The 21,761-nt window shown below is 40.0% G+C and overlaps 1 protein-coding gene across 1 annotated transcript in view; it reads right to left on the bottom strand.

The window, feature by feature from the left end:
- The window catches only part of LOC122810195 (neural-cadherin-like), a 1,307,756-nt gene that overhangs the window by 722,095 nt on the left and 563,900 nt on the right, over positions 1 to 21,761 (bottom strand). Inside the window, exons 10-11 of the mRNA XM_044081677.1 lie at positions 20,652 to 20,822; positions 7,340 to 7,509 (exon numbers count right to left, since the gene is read on the bottom strand). Of these exons, the coding sequence (XP_043937612.1) occupies positions 7,340 to 7,509; positions 20,652 to 20,822 (341 nt within the window). The remainder of the gene's footprint in view (positions 1 to 7,339; positions 7,510 to 20,651; positions 20,823 to 21,761) is intronic.

The raw sequence follows: 21,761 nt of genomic DNA, 5'->3' as shown, positions 1-21,761 counted from the left end.
AGGAAACCAATGAAGCTTATCCCGGAGAACCTCCACCTTAATAGGGAACAGCACCCCTCCCTCTATTGCCTCTAAAGAACCTGAGTCCAAATCCCCGGGACCCATGAAAATTACCCCTCCCCTGGGCCAGCTGAAAGGTTTGCCCACCAAAACCACCTTCATGACCCATCACATTGGAGTTCCAGAACAAATCCTGCCCACCACAGCTAGTGGTCGAATGGCCCCCTCCACATCTCGAACAAACATGGGCAAATTTGCACCCCACCCATGAACAGGAGCCACTATTAAATGACCAACACACACCCGCTGTTTCCATTCCACTCAACCTTCTGTTAAAGCCCCCGTAGCTATCCTTCATTGTAGGCAACAATAGATCTGGATGATGCACCTCCCAATGAAGTGACTGGTCCACAGCCTTCCATTTGCGGAAATGCTGATCATACCAGAGCCACGCATTACCTGGCCTTAACTGCTGCACCTCATGAATGTTAAGGAAATCACCTAGCAGCAAAGCCAAGGACCTGTCCTTCTCCAGCTGCACTGCCATAAAATAAATAAAGCCAAACACACAATTATCCCATGTCCTAGGGTGAAGCTTACCTACCCTCTGCCTTCCCAATGTTGCTAAGGCTGCTAACAAGTCCTTACTGTTAGAGGACTCTGCTTCCACTAGCCATTGGACCCCTTCTGCATCAATCAGCTCAAATAAATCCACATACTCCCCTTTCCAAATTTTTTCCTTAACCGGACCCGAAATGTGCGGAGTCAGAATAACTGCTCCTGTCCCCTGCCCCAAAGACTGGGTAGCCAATCAATCCCCAGGCCGCAGCCCAAAATCAGAGCCTACCTCGGAGCCCAAGCCCAAACTGTTCCCGGAACCCCCCACCCCCGTCACATCTCTAACCAGGTACCTGGCACCCTGTGCTAGCAGCCTCTGCGCCTCCTCTATCCCTTGCACACCGCCCCTGAGATCCCCCAACTGCCAAGTCGTCATCCCTCCCCACCCCACATTCCTCAACTCCTACCTTCCCCGACAATTCTGCTGTAATAAAACCATTACCTGCACCTTCATCTTGCGATGTGCTTGGAACTGGTGTCTCCACTGCTATCACCTGCTGCGATGTCTGCTGCCCCCCCCCCCCACCCGGCTGGGGTTCTCACCGCCGTGCGTCACCTCTTCCAACCTGGGGTCTGCTCAGGTTCCTGTACAACCTCCGATGTTGCTGCCTCCTGGAACAGCTCCTCCACCTGGGCCACAATTGCTTTCCACCTCTGTCTCAGCTCTGGTAATTTAGCCATCTGTAAAAGAGAAACAATATATTAGCACTACTCCTATTCTATAAGTCCGACTGCCCTACACCCCCCCAACCCCTGGTATTGCCTTGCCCCGCACCTTAACTTATCCCTGCCTGCCCACTGTCATCTTTCACCCATCCTGTAAGCCTCACCTCCTACCATTAGTACCCCTTCCTGCCCTAGCATATCCCCTATTAATATCCCTCCCCTATATATCTATGAGGGAAAACAAAAATACTTAATTAAGTCACTCTAACTATCTCCCTATCAATCAGCCACCAAATCCCCTCACCATTCACACAAACAAGGCTAAACACACTTACCTTCCCTCCCAGCACGATCTTCTATCTAGGTAATGGTTATTCCACACAGTGCGCATGCGCGGACCGGCACTAGGACCTAACAGCCAAAAGACCGGCAACAGCAACCAACTACACCACCAGGGAGGACGGAGAAGCCATATCACCACCACCGAAAACTGGGACAGAAGGACACCCAACTGGCCACCACACCATCCTGAAGAACAAGAAGACTGAGCAACACCCACTAACCCAACAGGGAGCATGGACTGCCAACCGCCACTATACCACTGACGAAGAAGACGACGGACCCCCGAACTTAAGCTGCAAACACCGGGGAAGCAACATGGGCACATTGGCCCATGAACCCACCAGGGATAAGATACTCCGACACAGAGCGACACCCAGACGACCATGACGCCATCCTGAAGGGGAACTGGAGAGGCAAACGGACACCCATGAATCCCCAGGGAGTGTGAACTGCAAACACCACCATTACCACCAATGAAATGGAGCTGGGAGCATGCTGGAACCCCGAGGAGCTGATCCTCCACTATATCCCAAAGCTACCATCAACCACGACCACCAGGAGAACATCTACCCTAGGAATGAACACAACCAGCCTACAAACCCACCAGGGAGCATGAGGGGATGATCTACTACTACCCCCCCTAACTTAACTGGGACTGGATTACACCGATGGACCCCCTTTGCCTACCATGACCACCGGGAGAACGTCTTCCTGGGGTTTTTTTGTTTTTTTTTTTAACTGTACCCTGACCACATAGCACCAATGGCCTGCTACCCGACGGAGCTAAGGACAGGCCCAGCTTCCCCTCACAGATGTCACTCGACTGCATGACCCCACCAAAACAAGGCCCGATGAATCCCCAGGAGACCGGCGGACAGGGAGCAAGGAAAACTTCAACCACCCAGGTAAGCCTAGCACTATTCCCATCCATTTATTATCTATATCTACATTATTCTATTTTTTTTTGTCCACCCCCCAACCGTTCACACACACACACACACACACACACGCACACACACACACACACACAGTACTCTATCACCCTTTCCTATCAGTAAAATCAAACTATATTCCCAGACTCCAGCCCCCCCTTAAACTAATCCCTACAAAACACCAAAGGGGGGACTGACCCAGACCACTTAACCCCTTCTCTCCCCACCATCCAAGGCCTACCTTCATCCACAATACCTACAGGTCATCTGGATGTAAGCTAGTTATCACTCCACCACCTCACGCCAAATGTGCCTACTTCCTCTAATCCCAAACCCTTAGTACTTTCAGAAGTCCCACCTACTCCTACCTCACTTCCTTTTACATCTCCCTCTCTCCTTAACCCTTTCACCACCACAAACCCACTATCCTAACCAACTGCAATCCTTACCTTCCTTTCTACCACTATACCCTCCCCACACCCCTTTACTCCCTTACTTGAGGGATCGGGACAACTTAGTTTGTCCCAAACTGCATTTGCCACCCATAAAATTATCCAGAATCCATCTGCTTCTCTGGCACTAAACAACATTCTGTATAACTATGTTCCCAGGTGGTCATTATGATCCAATGACCAAAAACTGTCTGTCCACAAACCTATCAAATCTGTTGGGCATTGTCTGTTCTTGAACCATGTTACTAAGGCCTGGAACTCCTTATCCCTATCCATCAGGTCAATACCCTCCCTCCTATCCTTAAAAAACATTCTGAAAGACTTCCTAGCAAAAAGCTCACCCTGTTCTTGTTCAACACCAGGATAATCTATATCCCTAAATGTGAGCAAAGACCTATTCATACCTTGCATCTTCTGACTCTCCCTTCTTCACTCACTTCCTTACTTCTATCTATTTCTCTCCCCAGGCTTTCTCTCTAAATATACTGTAACCCTGCTTTTCTCTCACTTTGTATTGCAATTCACGTTTGTATTATACTAGCTCACCTTTAATTTCTCTATAAACTGGATAACATTTCTTTAATTATTAAGTCACTGTCTTACAGCTTGTAGCTATTCTTAACTAACATTTTCATATTATGTCTAATTTGGTATAATGATTTAAACTGTATTTGTTTTTTTTTTGTATTATTTTTAAAGACTGTAATATTACTGTTCTTAAAATATTTTGTAATACTTTTGAGCTTTTCTCCCTGGAACTCTTCTGAAAATGGGATCCTACCCAGTCAGACTTTCCCTAGAATCAAATAACAATAAAAAAGAAAGAAAGAATGTGGTTAACAAAAAATAGATTACTTTAGTCACCAAATTAAAATGAGGCTATGCTATAGACACCCAGGTCTTGGAAAATGTCTCTGTTGTGATCACACTTAATAACCTGTTTCCATTGATTTGTAACAAATTCCTGGAACTTGTGGTGCCCTCTAGACTTAACAATATTTGAGAGTAAAAAAAAAACAAAAAAACTTAGACCTAAAGGGAGATCTTTATGGAAATGAATAAAATACATAGACACAGAACTACTAACATTGTCTCTAGCCTCTAAACGTACTTTACAGGTTCTTGCAATCTAAGTTTGATGATTTGCTTCTCCAATATGAGTAAGAAAAAAGGATGAGTTACAGCATAAACTATTTATTTACTAGTACAAGTAAATTGCTCCCACACAGCTGCTACTACTCTCTGCTTATACCCCTATCCACTATTCTTTTATCATATAACTCCATAGACTCCTGCGATGCCTCATTTGAGGACTCCACCACTCCTTCTGTGTAATATGATGTCCTAAATACAAACTGTAAAAATAAACAAAAATGAAAAAAAACTTGCTACAATCACGAACATGACCAGCAACAGTTAGGTATATCCTTTTATTCCAAAACAATGAAGCGCTTTTCATCCGATAGGTAAACGAACTTTATCAGATAAGATAAAAAAATCAAACAAAGGAGTTTAAATAGAAAATGCATCTAGTCAGCTGGTACAACAGTATCAAGCATTAAAACAATATTCCCCTTATAACAGATGTACTAAAACAAACTATTAATTATACATAAAAATGTTTAAAATACATTAGATATATGCTCTAATTTAAGAAACAATAGCAGCGGAAGAAATAGCAGCAAAAAAAGTTTGCCAAATAACTAAAGTTATTATTTCTAATTTTTTATATATAAATATTTGTTTAAAGAATCTTTTTTGCTGCTATTTCTTATGCTGCTATTGTTTCTTAAATTAGAACATATATCTAATGTATTTTAAACATTTTTTATGTATAATTAATAGTTTATTTTAGTACATCTGTTATAAGGGGAATATTGCTTTAATGCTTGATACTGTTGTACCAGCTGACTAGATGCATTTTCTATTTAAACTCCTTTATTTGATTTTTTATCTTATCTGATGAAGTTCGTTTACCTATTGGACGAAAAGTGCTTCATTGTTTTGGAATAAAAGGATATACCTAACTGTTGCTGGTCATTTTCGTGATTGTAGTAATATTATTTCCTAGTCATGAGCCATACTCTTCCCATTACAGCTTTCTTTTGTTCTACTAAGCTTTTCTCCTCTAATTTACCCCACCATATTTCTGAGAATTTCCCATGTCCACTTCATCTATCATATCCTTTCTTTATTTCAGTGAACTTCTTCCTACGTTATACAACTTAATGACACCATCTAGGTCACTTAGCCTCCCCTACATCTTACAAACTTTCCTTTGTTTCATTGCAACTAGTCTCATGTGTCTCTAGAATGCCTGTCTCCATAATTGGACTCACCAGGGTAACACAGAAATGTACTCTAACATCTGTTTTCCTAGTCCACTTTATCTTGGCTATACATATCAGAATTTAGTCATCTTTGACTGGTTCACCAAGTAATTTGAACAGGAAATTATAGGAACTCTAAACTACTTCTACTACCAGAAATTCAACATGCTCTCTCACAATCCACCATCTTTCATGCCATGAAATTGAAGTAACAACTAGAATTCCAAGCAAATAAGCCTAAAACCAAAACAGATGATTCGGCTAGTAAAGATCACAGAAACATATCAACAGTAAGTGAAGTCTGTTACTCATTCTTTTAACAGATGGGACAAATGGATCGCTGCTAGATAACCTTAGTGTTTAAGAGTGGTCAGAGGTTAGTCAACAGACCAAGTGAACCAGAAATATATTTGTTTAGGCAATATCATGTGGATGAACGTTTCAGATATTCTCAGTCATGAATAAATTTCACTAGGGAAGTAAAATTAAACAGAACAAATAACCAAAATAAGGCTTCTCACAACACTGTGAACTACAGACATGGCTTCTCACATCATATGTGCATGAGATATCATTACACAGAGAAATTAAGTCATGATATAAAGCCCAAAGTTTCAAGAATGAAAACTAGCAAGCATCTTTACCAGGTAGGTAACCTAATAATGTTACTTATGAATGACCACAATGCACTTTTATATAACTACATTATGTTTTAATATCTAAGAGGCAAAGCCAAGGTATACATTATCAAATCATTCATGTCTTAAGTTATTTATTGTTAAATCCGATGCTGTTAAGTGTATGTAAGTGAAAGAAAAAGTACTGAAATTTAAGCATTTAACTAATGCTGTTAAATTTATATATTTGGAAGAAAAAGTATTAGACAGTTCTCAGGTAAATTACTTGCCAAACTCTGCTGCATTTTATTGATTAAATTTTTTTTGCTCTGCATGCTTACCACTTTTTTCATCCTCCCAAGTCTACCAGGCAGCAAAGATCACAAAAATTATGTCACATATCAGATTTCCTGCATTAATTTTTGGAATACTCAAGTGCAGGCATAATGCAAATGGTGCTCATCTTGATCAATAAGGATCGAGATGCACTATGAATAAAGAATGTGCAAGTATTCCTGCACTGACTCGCAATCAGTGAAATCATAATTAAATGTTTCAGTTCCTCTCTTTGTTTATTGTAATTACTAAATGAGTGAAGTGTGAGAAAGGGCATTTGCGTGACCAAAAATGTTATTTTTTAAACTATGTAGAGTGTTTACTTTTACCACTGTCCAATGTTTATTCTATCCATGCAGTGATGATGAATCGCCTCTGACTCTTATAGCATCCTCCATAAACAGTTATCACCATCCACACAGAGCTTACTAGGCAAGTAAGGAAAGGAAGTAGATTCTTCAGCCATTTTTCTGTGTCTCACACATAGTGCACCCTTGCCTAATTACAATTTAGAACTGCCAATCTGCCTATCATGGATGCAGTTCATTAAGAAACCAGTTCACCACATCTTGTACGTAGAGATGGCCCTAATGGAAGGGCAGAAGGCAGGGATGTGCTATAGTTCAGACCTCTGATTTCAAAGTTGGGATATCAAATCCAGTGTTTGTACTGTTAAGTACTAAATATAGCATATTTTTTTCTTTCTTTCTTTCTGTTACCTTTGTTTTATTTGACTCAATAAAAGCTATCAGAATTTTAGGCTTCAAATATATTTTAAGTGCAGACACACACACACACACACACACACACACACACACACACACACACACACACACACACACACACACACACGCACAAAAACACACACACACACACACACACACACGCACACACGCACACAAAAACACTCACACACACACACACACACACACACACACACACACACACACACACACACACACACACACACACACACACACACACAGTCTGCAAACCACTGTAAAGTATGGTTGACTTAATTAGTTCATTTGCTGCTGTTACATTACCTGGGATATTGGCTGGTTGACATAAACCCAGCCTGTGAATGGATTAACTTGAAAATACTTTGGTCCTTCTGCCATCACATATGAAACTGTAGCATTTGTACCATAATCCTCATCTTGTGCAGCTACACGGAGGAAGCTTGTTCCAACTGCCGTATCTTCTCTTAGGAAATCTGCAATGACAAGGCTATCTTTTACAAAGTATTAGAAATGGCACTGGGCCGTCAGTATTGTTACTGTCTCCTGAAAGACAATTTACAGTGCAGAACTTGTATGGCTTCTCTCTTGAAATGGCATTCCATTATTTCCTCGTCACTTTGTAACAGGTTCCATTATAACCAGTGCAGTCTATCAATTATGAAGCTGTAATGGCTTTTGCACTCAAACTAATTTTAGACAACTTCATTAGAAAAAACAGCAACAGTCAGATTTTTCATTAAAATTTGGAGAGGCAATCCAATTAAAGTAGAACATTTTAATAACTTTTTTATCTAAAAACTTATAATATGAGCAGGAAATGGTACCTGGTACAATATAAATGTCTTTTTTTATGAGAAATGTGGCTTTATTAGAGCGCCAGATTCACACTAAGCTTAGTTCTGAAACAGCAGTCATATTGGGTGGTTGAGATAGTAATAAATCTGTCATAAAAGTAGGCATATCTACAAATATTAAACCATTTTAGTGATATCCCCACTTGTGTTTAAATAAGAACCAATGTGATTAAAACAGTATAGCAAAGAGAACTACTGTATATATAAAAATGTTAATGCCCAATATATTTCAGTTTCATGAAACATCAGTGACATTTACAATACTGTAATATAATATGACAAGGAAATTAAATGGGTATGTTATTTATTTAAAATCCATGAACATCACAGCTATAGCCATTAGTTTACAATTTGTCAGATGTTACACCAGGAATTTTAAAAGGCAATCCTTAAAAATATCATACTGAAAGATTACAAATGTATAACTTATTTCATCCCTTTCTTCTTATTAAGTATTATGATTTTAAGACAATACTGAAACAGAAATATTTGTGCATAACAGGACTTTTGGAGGTGCTGATACTTTTACGCAGAGCAGACCGAATTGACAGCCTTGCATATTTAATAGTAATAAACAAGATGAAAGTTGTGTGTAAGATAGCAATGAGAAAACCATACAAAAAAAAATATATGCAGCCCAGTGAGTCACTGAAATGTTTGTGCCACGAAATGTGCAGAATCTTCATCCTGTAAACCACAGTATACAAATAACTGTAAGGGAGGCAACATATTGTCCAAGTAAAACCCAAGCATTATAGCTTCAGATACACAAATTAAAAAAAAATGCTGCTACTGAGCCTGCAAATTATACCCTAAGTTATGCACATTTATTAGAGTACTGTGCACATAATTCAATGTTTCTGGCATAAAAGTCTGAACATATGTTGCCTCTTTTAGTATATAATATCTTCATTTCTTTACATGTACATGTGTGTGTGTGTGTGTGTGTGTGTGTGTGTGTGTGTGTGTGTGTGTGTGTGTGTGTGTGTGTGTGTGTGTGTGTGTGTGTGTGTGTGTGTGTGTGTGTGTGTGTGTATATATATATATGGGTCTACTTTGAATAACCGAACCGCCACTTCACCGACACCCAGAAGATCGAGACGGAACGACCGAACAGGTAGGTGATCGAAAAGGCGATATTCCGACAGCCGAAAGACCGACAACGGCAACGTGTGAGCGCGATCCGGTAAGTGTGCGATAGTGACGGATTTAGGATTGGGGAGTGGACAGGTAAGTGTACGATAGTGAGGGATTTTAGGTTAGGGTGTGGGAAAGGTGAGTGTGCGGTAGTGTTGGACTTAGGGTAAGGTAAGTGTGTGATAGTGACGTAGTGTAGTGTAGGGAAGGGTTGAGTGTGTTAGGGTTAGTATGCGGGTGGAGTGAGTGTGCGATAGTGACGGGCTTAATGTTTTAGGGTGGGTTAAGTGAGTTTGGGTTAGGGTGCAGGTAGGGTAAGTGTGCGATAGTGATGGTGTTGAGGTTTAGGGGTGGGTTAAGTGAGTTAGGGTTAGGGTGCGGGTTGGGTAAGTGCTTGTAGTGTTGGACGTTAGGGTTAGGGTTTAGGTTAAGGTTAGTGGATATGTTATTGTGTGCAATGTGTAGTTTACGTTTTTTTGTGTCAGTGTAATGGTGTTCGGTTTTTTGAGTTGTTGATGTTTGTCGGTGTTGTGTGTTTTCGGTTGTTTGGGGTCGGTAAATTGTGTGTCGGTGAATCGGAAGTTCAGTTATACAAAGTAGACCCATATATATATATATATATATATATATATATATATATATATATATATATAGATAGATATATATTGGTCTATATTAAATCAGTGAATGCTTAAAAAAGCAAACACTGATTTATTGACCCCATGTAAGCGAAAGCTTACAATCCTGAACAGTTAGAAAATCACTGTTCCAAAAAAGAAAAAAAAAACCTTTAAAACATTACATAAAGTGGGGGGGGGCTTCACCCCCACACCTCCCATACTTAAATAATACCAACTCCGAGATCGCACTACAGTGATAAAAATGGCAAAGTAACGAAGGCAGACAAGTGATTTATTTCCCAGGGAAAGAATTTGCTTATATGCCATTTCGGTATTTTGCCGTTTCGTGCTTTCAAGTTAGATCAAGACGCATTAGAAAGAATACATCTTTGATCATATAATAGGAAACCATAGATATATATATATATATATATATATATATATATATATATATATATATATACAACCACTACTCCTTCTCCCATTTTTGCACATGGTTTTTGGGTGTCACTTCAAAAGTGACAATCTAGAGCCATGGTTCACGCCGCTAGTTAGCTAATATGTATATATCCATATATATTTATATATATATGTATATATATATATATATATATATATATATATATATATATATATATGTGTGTGTGTTTGCGTTTGTGTGTGTACATAGGGCTAAATTCCAGGACAGTTGCTCTCAGTTTAAGCCACTCTGTCTCCCACAAACTTGCTTTCAGTGTAAAAAACTTACTTTGGTGTAAGGCCCATCTATAAAAAGGCTTATGCCATGGGACAGATTTCAAAAGACCTGCACTCGACTTGCTCTCAGTGTAAATGGTCACACACTCACAGCAGGTCTTTTGGAAGTGGGTCTAGCCAAACATTATCTTTCCTTTTTTTGTTTTTCGGTGTTTTGAGTATTCAATCAATCTTTTATGGTTTATGTTTTTTCCAAACCTCTTAGTGCTTGCTCTTAACTGGGACATTCATATCTATCTATTTAAATATCTATATACATATATATATATATATATATACATATATATATATATATATATATATACATATATATATATACATATATATATATATATATATATATATATATATATATATATATAAATATATATATATATATATATATATGGTTCTACCTGACATAATCGAAACCACACAACACCGACAACCACATCACCGACACCACATATTCGACAGTCCATAAACACTAAACCACACATAACCGACAACGAAATAACCGACGGTACACAAACACGAAACCCCATACAAAACAAAACACATCCCCATTCCACAAACCACACACACAACACAAGCACACCAAAAAAGCCCACACTAAACCTTACCCTAACCCTAAGGTCCGTCACTATCGCACACTTACCTACCCGCCCCTAACCCTAACTCACTTAACCCGCCCTATCGCCCCTAACCCTAACTCACTTAACCCACCCCTATCGCCCTAACCCTAACTCACTTAACCCACCCCTATCCCCACAGACCGTCAATCTCCACACTTACCTGATACTCACACAGCCTTTCCCCATGTCGGCATCCTCGGCGTCATCCGTCGGTCGGTCTTCTGCATTGTCGATGTTCTGCAACCCGGTCTTCTTCGCTGATCTTCTGGAGCGGTCTTCTCAGCTGTCGAATTTAAGGTCAGATATATATATATATATATATACATGTATTTATATATATATATATATATTATATATTTATATATATATTTTTTAATATATATATATATATATATATATATATATATATATATATATATGTACACACATATATAAATATATGGTTTACAATCAAAATGTGGAAATGCAGTTCAAAACAAACAGATTGGTCAAAGGTGTGTTCTACCAATGCCCATAATGTTGAACTGAAAGCATATGACTTCATATTAGCAAAAGTGAGTACACATTCACTAATGTGAAGTTAATGTTTTGAAATGAGTTTGTGGTACAGTGCGGATCGAGAAATGGTCCCTTTTCCTCACTGTAGTGCGATCTCGGAGTTGGTATGTGTAATATGGAAGGTGTTTGCAGAGTGCAGGGGGGCTTGCACCCCTGCAAAAATGTTAAAGGTGACATGGACTTTTGACACTGTAACTTCCAGTGTTCGAATGTCAATTGCCGTGGTTACCATTTCCAACCTTTTGGTAATTCAGTATTACCAAAGTCAGATAAACAAGTCGGTAATTTTGCTAAAAGCTGTTTTCAGTTTCAACATTTTGATAGTAAACCTATATATATATATATATATATATATATATATATATATATATATATATATATATACATATAAATACTAATGCACAGAGACAGCTCCTAAATGCTTTATCCCATGCACGGGTCCTCTCAAATTATTTTTGGTATGATCCTAATTATTTTCATTAGGGGTAATATATAATTATCAACCATGAGATGGGTAAAGCCAGTCTATAACTAAATGGGATATGTTATTTCAAGCACATAAAGAGAAAATGGATAGGCTTAAAATGGTACTTTATTTACTCCCTCATTTATGTTTGGCTCCAACCTTGTTTTACACTATACTTAGAAGTTATCCAGCTGCAGCCAGAAAAGTAACTAAATTGCAGGCTTTTGTTCGGGGCTTTCTTTTGTAATCTAAGAGGAATTGATTCTGCAAGGGTCTCTCAGTTTAGTGACAGTTTTAACACCTCTGCAGTAGTGTGGGGGGAGGGGACTCTCAATTCCTCTTGAACTACAAAAGAAAACACTGAAAAAAGGTCTGCAATTTAGTTACTTTTTTGGCTGTAGCTGGATAACTTCTAAGTATAGTGTAAAACAAAGTCTAAGCGAAACATAAATGAGTGTGATTAGAGATAGAAAAGAAGCAGTCCTTTTACAGAAGGTAAAGAAAATGACAGTGACCCTCACAAATCCCATTATATGTCAATGGCATGGGAATTCAAAGTTACTTTGTTATGTCTGGCATGAGTCTTACAAAGTATTATGGGAAAGAGAAAGGGTTGAGGGAGAACAAGATCACATTGATACATCAAGCCCCATTGGTAGCCATGTTGTGGAAAACAGGCTAAAATTACAAATAAAGCACTTAGAGTGATTTTGAGGTGTTAAATTAGGTCAGGAAACAAAGACAGAGTGAAAAAAAGTTTTTTTTTTAGTTTTAGGGTGGAGTTTTCCTTTAAAGGGCACGTCAACATCAGCACTCTATCTACATAGTGTGGGAGTAGAACCTGCAGCCTACTACCAAAGCAAATTATACTACCTGGTATCTACCAACAATATCTTCAGCAATTAAGCACAAAAACTGATGATGACCATTTGCTAAACAAAACAGTTACACATTGAAAACAGACTTAGTATGAGCAACTGTTAACTTCTCTTCCCTTGAAACTCAGCATTCCTTGAAAATGCACAGAAACTCAACAGTCCTTGAAAATACACTGGAACTCAACATTCTTTGAAAATGCACAGAAACTCAACAGTCCTTGAAAATGCTCAGAAACTCAACAGTTATTGAAAATGCACTGGAACTCAACATTCTTTGAACATGCAATGAAACTCAACAGTCCTTAAAAATGCACTTGCTGAGGACAGTTTGATAGTTGGTGTAAAGGATTCCAGGGTCCCGTATTCAAGGTACAAGGTTTGAGCCAGATTATGTTAACCATTCCTAACCGGGGGATTTAATACACACACACACACACACACACACACACACACACACACACACACACACACACACACACACACACACACACACACACAATCTCTCTCTTATAATCTTAACCTGTCTGGAATGGCAGTTCTGTCATCAGAACTGTTCTCACTGTCCTTGAAGAAATGTAACACATGCAAATTGCACTCTTAAAGAAGAAATGTAAGTTTTGTGACAGACCCCTGGCCAATAGGCCCTCAAGCCCCCTTCCCCTTATATCTAGGGAACAGGTCATCACTGCTCTCTCAAAGGCAATACAATACAGTACTGGCTTCATCCTAGCTGAGTGGAGGACAGTCACTGTCATCCCTTTACACAAAGGTGGAGTATCCACTGTTACGGGAAATTATAGACACATCAGCCTAACTAGCTTTATCTAGAAAGCCGTGAAACAGATTATAATGGACCTCATTAACAAGGACATTGGAAACCTCCAAATACTTGATCCCACACAGTTTGGCTTCATCAAGGGGAGGTCATGTCTGCTAAATTTGTTTGACTTCTTTGAAACAGTCTCCAAAGCTGTGGATGAGGGGAAGACGATGCACTCTGCCTACCTTGACCAGGCCAAAGCCTTTGACATTGTTACCCACTCAGGCATAATAGATAAACTCTCTCAAATAGCCATCAATCCATATGTTACCAGATGAGTAGCAAACTGGCTCACTGATAGAACCCACATAGTCAAAAATAGTGGGAGCCACCTCAAGCAGCAGACCTATAACACGCAGCATACCCCAGGGTTTGGTCTTGGGGCCTCTGTTATTTGGGATATACTTTTCTGAGGTGCAGGCTTAAACCAGAGGGCTATGGCTGACCAAGTTTGCAGATGACTGCAAGCTGGGTGCTGTCATCAATTCCCCAAGTGATGTGGACATACTCCAAGAGGGCCTCACTCAGACAAATGACTGGTACCAGAAACATGGCCTCAAGCTGAATACTAAAAAATGCATCATCATCCCCTTTGGGGAGAGTGATGTTCCCACAAATTATCACATTAATAGCAATGTCCTAAACACACAACTATGTCGTGAGGGATTTGGGCACCCAGGTTGATTGAAACCTGACTTTTGACCACCATGTTGCTTCCGTTCTATGGAAAGCTTTCTACATGGCCCACCTCATAAGTAAGGGTATCTCATCCTGGGAGAAGGAGGTCATAATATCCCTGTATTCTTCCTTTATAAGGCCCATTATTGAGTACAACACCCCTTTCAGCATGTACCTCGTAAAGCACATGCAGCCGCTGGAGAGACCACAGAGGCTCCTCATCAGAAGAATCCAGGTCCACAAACATCTACCATACACAAATAGGCTAAAAGCCCTATCCCTCTACTCTGCTTCATACAGACTCCTCAGAGGTGACCTCTGTCTGGCATACAAGGCGATCACGGACCCCACCTTGATGGGACTGATACATATCCGCACGTCAAGCTCCACTCCAGTAACCTGCACTTGCTGCCTCAACCTGCTCTGTGACATCAACAAGACTTGCTGGTGGGACAGATTTGTGTCCCAGAGACTCCCTCATCTATGGAATAAACTCCCTCTCCACATCAAGCAGAGTACCTCGTTACCCCTTTTTAAGTGCAACCTGGATAACTGGATGGGAAACAGAAAATATACCCCTGGGATTTCACCCATGTCCCTGCTGGACAGGGGCATCAGGTGCTGATTTGTCTAAACATGGGCTAAACTCTTGGATAGACTTATAAGGGCCTCAGGGCCAATAGCTTAGTAACTTCCTATGATCCTATGAAGCCAGAGGGCCCTAGGCAGAGAGGGGCATGTTAAGATCTCCTCCTCTCTGCAATAAAAACAGTGGAAAACAGTTCCACAGCTTTTTTGTCTTTTTTATAGCAGCTGTTGTGTTCCTGACATTAGCAGGATTAATTGCCCATCTAAGACTGACAGCAATACCTACAGGGTAAACTACATATTTATCTGTGTATGGCGTGCCACACAGGTGGAAACAAATTCCTCTGCAAAGTGTGTGAGAAGTTAAGCTTTAAAAAAGTAGGTGGGCTTCCCTTCCTTTGATTCCAAGTCAAGGAGGTGAAAGTTTTAAAAAGTACAAGCAGGTTTCTGGTACCTTCACAATACTTAAACCAAACTGAAAGGAGAGAAGAAACATAAGGATTGAGCTAAACTGTAGGAGAGGACAGAATTTTCCTTTAAATAAAATACCTAGTTCTTAGCTCTTCCCTTAGTTCACAAGTGGCTAACCTTAGAAGAACTATTCTAATTGCTATGGCTCACCGAGAGACACTGCTGTGGTTCCTTTCCTAAGAAAAAAATAATATGCAGTGGAAAACACAGTGCGATCAGAAATATACCACAACATGTAATAAAAGACAAGAAAATATAAAAAAAAGACAAACTAGCCTTTTCCACATTACAGTGTATGGCAGAGACTTAGTGAGCTTATTCTGAGTCACACAACCCCCAGAAACTCCATCACGTCACTGTTTTCTTTTTAGTTAGCTCCTTCCGTGGTGTTATACTGCTTACTACAAAATAGCACACTAGATGAGAAAACTATGGTGCCAAATAGAAGTGTGGGAATGGAAATGTGCTTTTGCCATTCAGCTATAGTCCATGGTGTACACACAATACATTGCAGTCAGAAAAGAACTACATTGATTTATATTAAAGAGGTCATGAAAGGCTACAGCATTCTGTGTAGAACTCCACTCCAAATATCAAGTCAGCTATTAACATGGCAGATTTACAATTCATGTTTTTGTGCTAATGCACTATATGAAGCAGAATACATTGGTAGGTATCCATAAACAAAGTGTGGCGTATACAGTGGCAAGTTGTATAGCTAATAGCAAGGCACAGGATGTGGTCAATTCAGAGACACAGGCTCTGTGCAGGGATGCAGTGACTTGTACTATGCATGATGCAGTGTACATACATGACTGCATAAAGGGATATAAATGAAGTTGCACAACCAACTGAGGTAATAAAGACATGCAAGCAACATACTCATAGAGCTGTAACTTGTGCATCTCGCTGTGCAACTCTACAGTGACATACAGCATGTAGCAAGTTTCTAAGCTGCATATCAGCTGAATGCTAGGAGTGGAAGAAGTCTGTGTTCTGCAGCACTTCCTCTTGCAGTGCTTGACCCTGAAAAAGATGAGCATCATGGCAGACCATGGCAACGGTGAAGCTTTAGGCAGCAGATGACATACCATAATATGACTTGACCAGGAGATAATTGTTTCCATGTTGATATGCATGCATAAAGAGTTTTGTAGACATGCATCATCCATGTGGTAAACTTAGTGGAATAGATGGTATTCTTAACACTGTGAAGAACAAAGTATGTGCACCTCTTATTATCTTAGGTATACCTGAAGCTATTAATGACCACATGGGGACATGTTAAGTATATCACAGCCAAGTTGTCTGGCAGTTGGTGCAGATGTTAAGGTTGCAGAGTATAATTCCTGTGATACAGGATTTTATTCCCTTGTTTGCCTACTGTGTGATTTTGTGCAAGTCACTTAACCAGACATTACTCCTAGGTCACCCCTTAAAAGGGACTATGTGTCCACTGGGCCTTCTTGGTTAATAATTAAGATTATATTTACTCACACACACATAAGATTTTCTGGGTGGCCTAATGGGGTTGGGAGGGTGGCCTAATGGTTAAGGTGTTTGTCTTACAAACACAAGGTGCAGGGTTTGAGTCTCATAAGGGATAATTGGCTAGACTTAAAATGGTTCGCAAGGGCAGTTAGCCTAGTACTAATCTATAACTCTATGACTTGGTTAATAATTAAGATTATATTTACTCACACACACATAAGATTTTCAACATTATGCCTCTGCATGTGGAAAACATACATGATACCTTAGGACAGCAGTGAAAACAACCACCTGTATGAGTGGTTTCTATAACACTCATTTCTCCCTTAGACCAGTTGCCATAGCACCCATGTAGCAATAAAAATGTCAGCTGACCCCCAGTCATAGATGTTTGTGAACAGGAAGGACTATCATTCTCTGAACTGCAAATAGTCTGCAATGCAAGGTGGATTATTTCTAGCATGGATTTACAACACTCTAGCAGTTCCAATGATTGCCAGATTTGGTGCACATCTCACATGTAATGTCACTTCCAACAAGGTGACTTTTCACATGGTTATCCAGTTGGTAATTGCAGGATCATTGTGCAAAATAAATGTTGACTGATAAAGGAACTGTGGATGTAACCACTAACTCCACCCTAAAAATTATGGTTTGTGTTGTGTTGCAGATGATGATACAGCCTCCTTGGAACCTGTGCTCATGACATCTGTACATAATTCCAACCCTGTGACTGAAATGTAGCATGTAGCATAGCACTGCCCATGGCGAGACCAGGAATGTCACAAATGATGGCTTAAGTGTGTTGATGGCATACTTCTACTGCCTTGACACAACTGGTAGACACTGCAATACTCCTCTGACATAATCAATAATACATTTTTTTATGTGTTGTGCTCTAAACATGACTGTGTTGAAACAAGTTTGTTAGCCTTGAGACATGGTTTTACATGGCCCTGTGGCTTATACCACAGCAACAGAAGCAGAAGACATGGAGGTGGAACAGAGTGAAGCACTTGTAGGAAGAGCTTACACCAGGGAGCAATAGGCAAAGCTACACATTGACAATGGTGAGGTGGTGGCATCTTTTAAACAACTATGGGTCATGACAATCATAAAGTAAACATAATATATTAAGTTTGCTATGCTGATCAGTGCATGACCTTGTCACACTGTGCATCACTCAATACCTTATTACAACACAGGGTGGAGGGTGTAGTGGATCACCATCATCATCAACTGCACATGTGACAAGGAACACAATAACATAAGACTGCCACAGACTAGGTGGAACACAGGACATAGATGGGCTTGAAGGAGATACGTCATTGGGTTACAGGTGAGAGGGTGAGTGGCATTACAGCCTAAGTGTGGGAACTATCATAGGTGATAGGTCTAGTGACAGCTTGTTACAGGGATGGGGTGCTGTTGCTAGTCTTGAACCTGAATGCAGTGTGCCAGCAAGGTCTGCTAGAACAAATGACCTCTTGAGACAGTGATGAGGTGCCACTTCATGACCTAGATGCAAATCCTCATGCACACCAACTAAGAGGGGTGCCAGGGTTTCTGACAGCTTCATACCAATTCTGTTTTGCATGCACCCTGCAAAGTCACAGATACTGATCCACTATGCAGGCCCATAGACAACCTTGACAATGGTGCTACCTATTATGGCACTGCCAATCCTAAATACAGAGGTGCTAACTAAGGCAGTGTGCATTCCCAGTTCCCACACTGCACCCCTAATATTCTAATTCCTGCACTTCATGTGAACATGGAGCTTACAGTGATGTAAGGTTGTGTCTTCATGGATGCCTTACAACATGCTCACCAGTTCTAATGAGACTGTGTGACAACATACCAAGTACGGATGATATAGCTGCACATTTGTTGGTTTATCCCTGATTCTGTCTGCTTCTGATGGGTCTTGCGGGAATTGTGATGCCATCATTTACCTCTGGTTTTGCCAACCTGTGTTAGGCATGCCTACAACACAAGCAGTGTCTATATGTGAACCTACCTGTTCTGGCACAGAGGGAGTATGTATGAGGGTATCTTCCATACAAGCTCCCTGTCTTTGAGGGGATGGTAGTCATCCCCTACAGGCACAGTGTCCCCACTATGTCTTACTGTCTCTCTGCCCTGTGTTGACAGTGTCTTGCCACACAAGAGTAACATTTATATAGTGTCATTGTTTCCTCAGACTATGATTTATGACCATGTATTTTGGCATCATCATTGGATGTGTTTGTGGTGCAAACATCAGTTCTTTGTCCAGTCTCTGACATTGCTTTACCATGCCCTACATCAATAATATATGTGAATGCAAAACATACAGAGCACAATGGTGAACCCAATAACATTTGTGACAGTGGTGCTCATCTAGCAAATGATGTTGTACCCCAACCTTTCCTTCATGATAGCAGAACATTATTGCATGCCTGATCTGTCCATGAAGATTAATGTGTATTATGCAAACAGGAGTGATCTACACTCTGTATATTTAAGAACAGTACAGGCAAATCTCTGCTAGATTAGTACAAATCAGGACCACAGACATCCTCACACCAATATCCAGACTATCTACAGAGATAATACATAGTGCATTGCCTCCAGATATCAGCATAAGGAATTCTTACATCTTAGAGAGTCATGTGGGTCCTGCTGGCCACCCCTTGCTACAGATACCCTTTCAATCTGTCATGCTTTGAGTTTCGCTCATTAAAGCATATATATGAGACACCAGTGGCAGTGGTCCATTGTCCTGTTCTGCCCCTCCATGGCACTGATGTCTTACAGCAAGGACTGCTACACAAAGATCCATAGCTATTGGGCTACTCCCACACTATCAAACAAACACAGGCTGTGCTGCTCAAGAGCTTACAACAGGATTTCATTTTCTGCTTTACTTAATTTCCCAGCCTTTGCCTGCTTGGTTGTGGTCTGTTTATCCTCTAGTTATACCGACTCCTGCATAAACATTTGGAATATAGTAAAACATACTTACTGTGATGTGAGTGGTATGTTTACAGATAAAGTGACTGCATCCATTTCACATAGGAGTGAGTGACATGCCCTCATTGATGCCCATTGCTTGCTGAACTCAGTTACAAGCAGGCATGGAAAGGTTAGGGTCTTAAGCCGCAAACCACACTGGCCTCAGATGGGTGACAGCACTGCTCTCTGTTGCTCATCTCTTGCTTCCTGGAGGAGTGAATGGATTGTATGGGTCAATCAACAGAGTGAGGCTTGATGGTTACCGAGACAGTATAAAAAATAGCCCCCTCTCAAAAAAAAAAACTTCTTATTGGATACAGTTAACTTTTTCTTTATATGCTGCTGTCTTGGGCTCAAGTCAAAGCTGAAAAGGGTACACTCACCAATCTGCCTAGCCAATTAAAAAGACATATAAATGAAAAATAATAATAAAATAAATACCTAACATTAAAAGAAGTTTTGCACAGAGAACTGAACCATAGGGTAATTTCTGCCTGTAAGTCTGAGCCAATAGTACAATTCTAACAAATAATCTTATTTTGATAGCTCTGTTCCTTAACATGTTAATTAATACCACTGGTCTAAATGATATTCATGCGGGGCTGCAACAGGGAATTTCATGCAAGACATGTTTAGCCATTTACAGTGTGTTAAAACTACTTTTTTATAGGGTAGCACATCACATACATTCATAGCGCATGTTTTCAAATATTGGGGTGTTGTCATTTTCATCTAGGATCTCAATGTTGATCAGGCATATCCCTATGAGAGGTTCTGCTGCTTGATCCATTGCAGTGACTGTAACAGCATAGTCTCGCTGTTGTTCTCGATCAAATGACTGAAGGGTGGTGATGATTCCTAGAAGAAAAAGAAGAGATACTCAGCCATGTTCTAACCACTTAGCTCCTGTTCTTTTTAACAGAACACTATGATAAAGACTTCAGTAACAATAAAAAATATGCTTCAGATGTTTACAATATTAGCAGACTCCAGGAGATTGGTGCTGTTCTCTGTTTCTTCATCAGACAGTATGCAAAGGATGGTAATTAGCAAATAAGAAACATGAGGTCTAAAGAAATGTACTAAAAGCATTTTCTGCATATACAATGTCAAATAAATGATGTAGACAGAACCTTCCAAATGACTAATGCACTTGGTCATCAGATGGGATTTCAAGAGGTTATGGTCCGTTATTACATTTTGCATGGAGTAAACAGAAATGAAAAGAAACAACAACTGAGGGCATATTTATTATACAGTGCTGTGCATGATGCAGTAAGCACCAGTATGGTGATGTTTTTGATGGGTTTACTCATAGCTCATAGTTTTACGACAAATTATTCCAACACAGAGTAGTGGATTTTGTAGCATATTTAAAAAGATGGTATTTCCTTTTTAATTTAACGCGTGTTATCAGGATAGTGAACAGCAGCAGTTTGTTTTCTTCAATAACAGTGTAAGATGTCAGATACACGACTACTTTGCATTTTGTATATAAACCCAGTACAGAATTACACTACATTTTATTAATCGAATGGAGTGGTTGTTAGTGTGTTTTTCCCTTGTGAAAGTTGATTACTGCATCTGTAATAATGAGTTCCTGTGTGTGAGTGTTTTTGTACTGCATTTTGCAGTGAGTAAATGGTTAAGTCACGTTCTGCTGGTAAGATAATGGAGGAAAGCTCAATCGGTTAATTGGGATTGGTCACTGTTTTCTTCCTGTTGTAATACAGTTTTACTATCAGTGAAACACCTGTTTGTCTGGCACAAAGGATCCTATTGTCAGCAAGTGCCTCC

Source organism: Protopterus annectens, chromosome 8.part1 (genome assembly GCF_019279795.1).
Source record: "Protopterus annectens isolate FY-2018-M chromosome 8.part1, PAN1.0, whole genome shotgun sequence".
In the NCBI taxonomy this organism is placed as follows: Eukaryota; Metazoa; Chordata; order Ceratodontiformes; family Protopteridae; genus Protopterus; species Protopterus annectens.
This window is presented reverse-complemented; position numbering and strand designations above follow the sequence as displayed.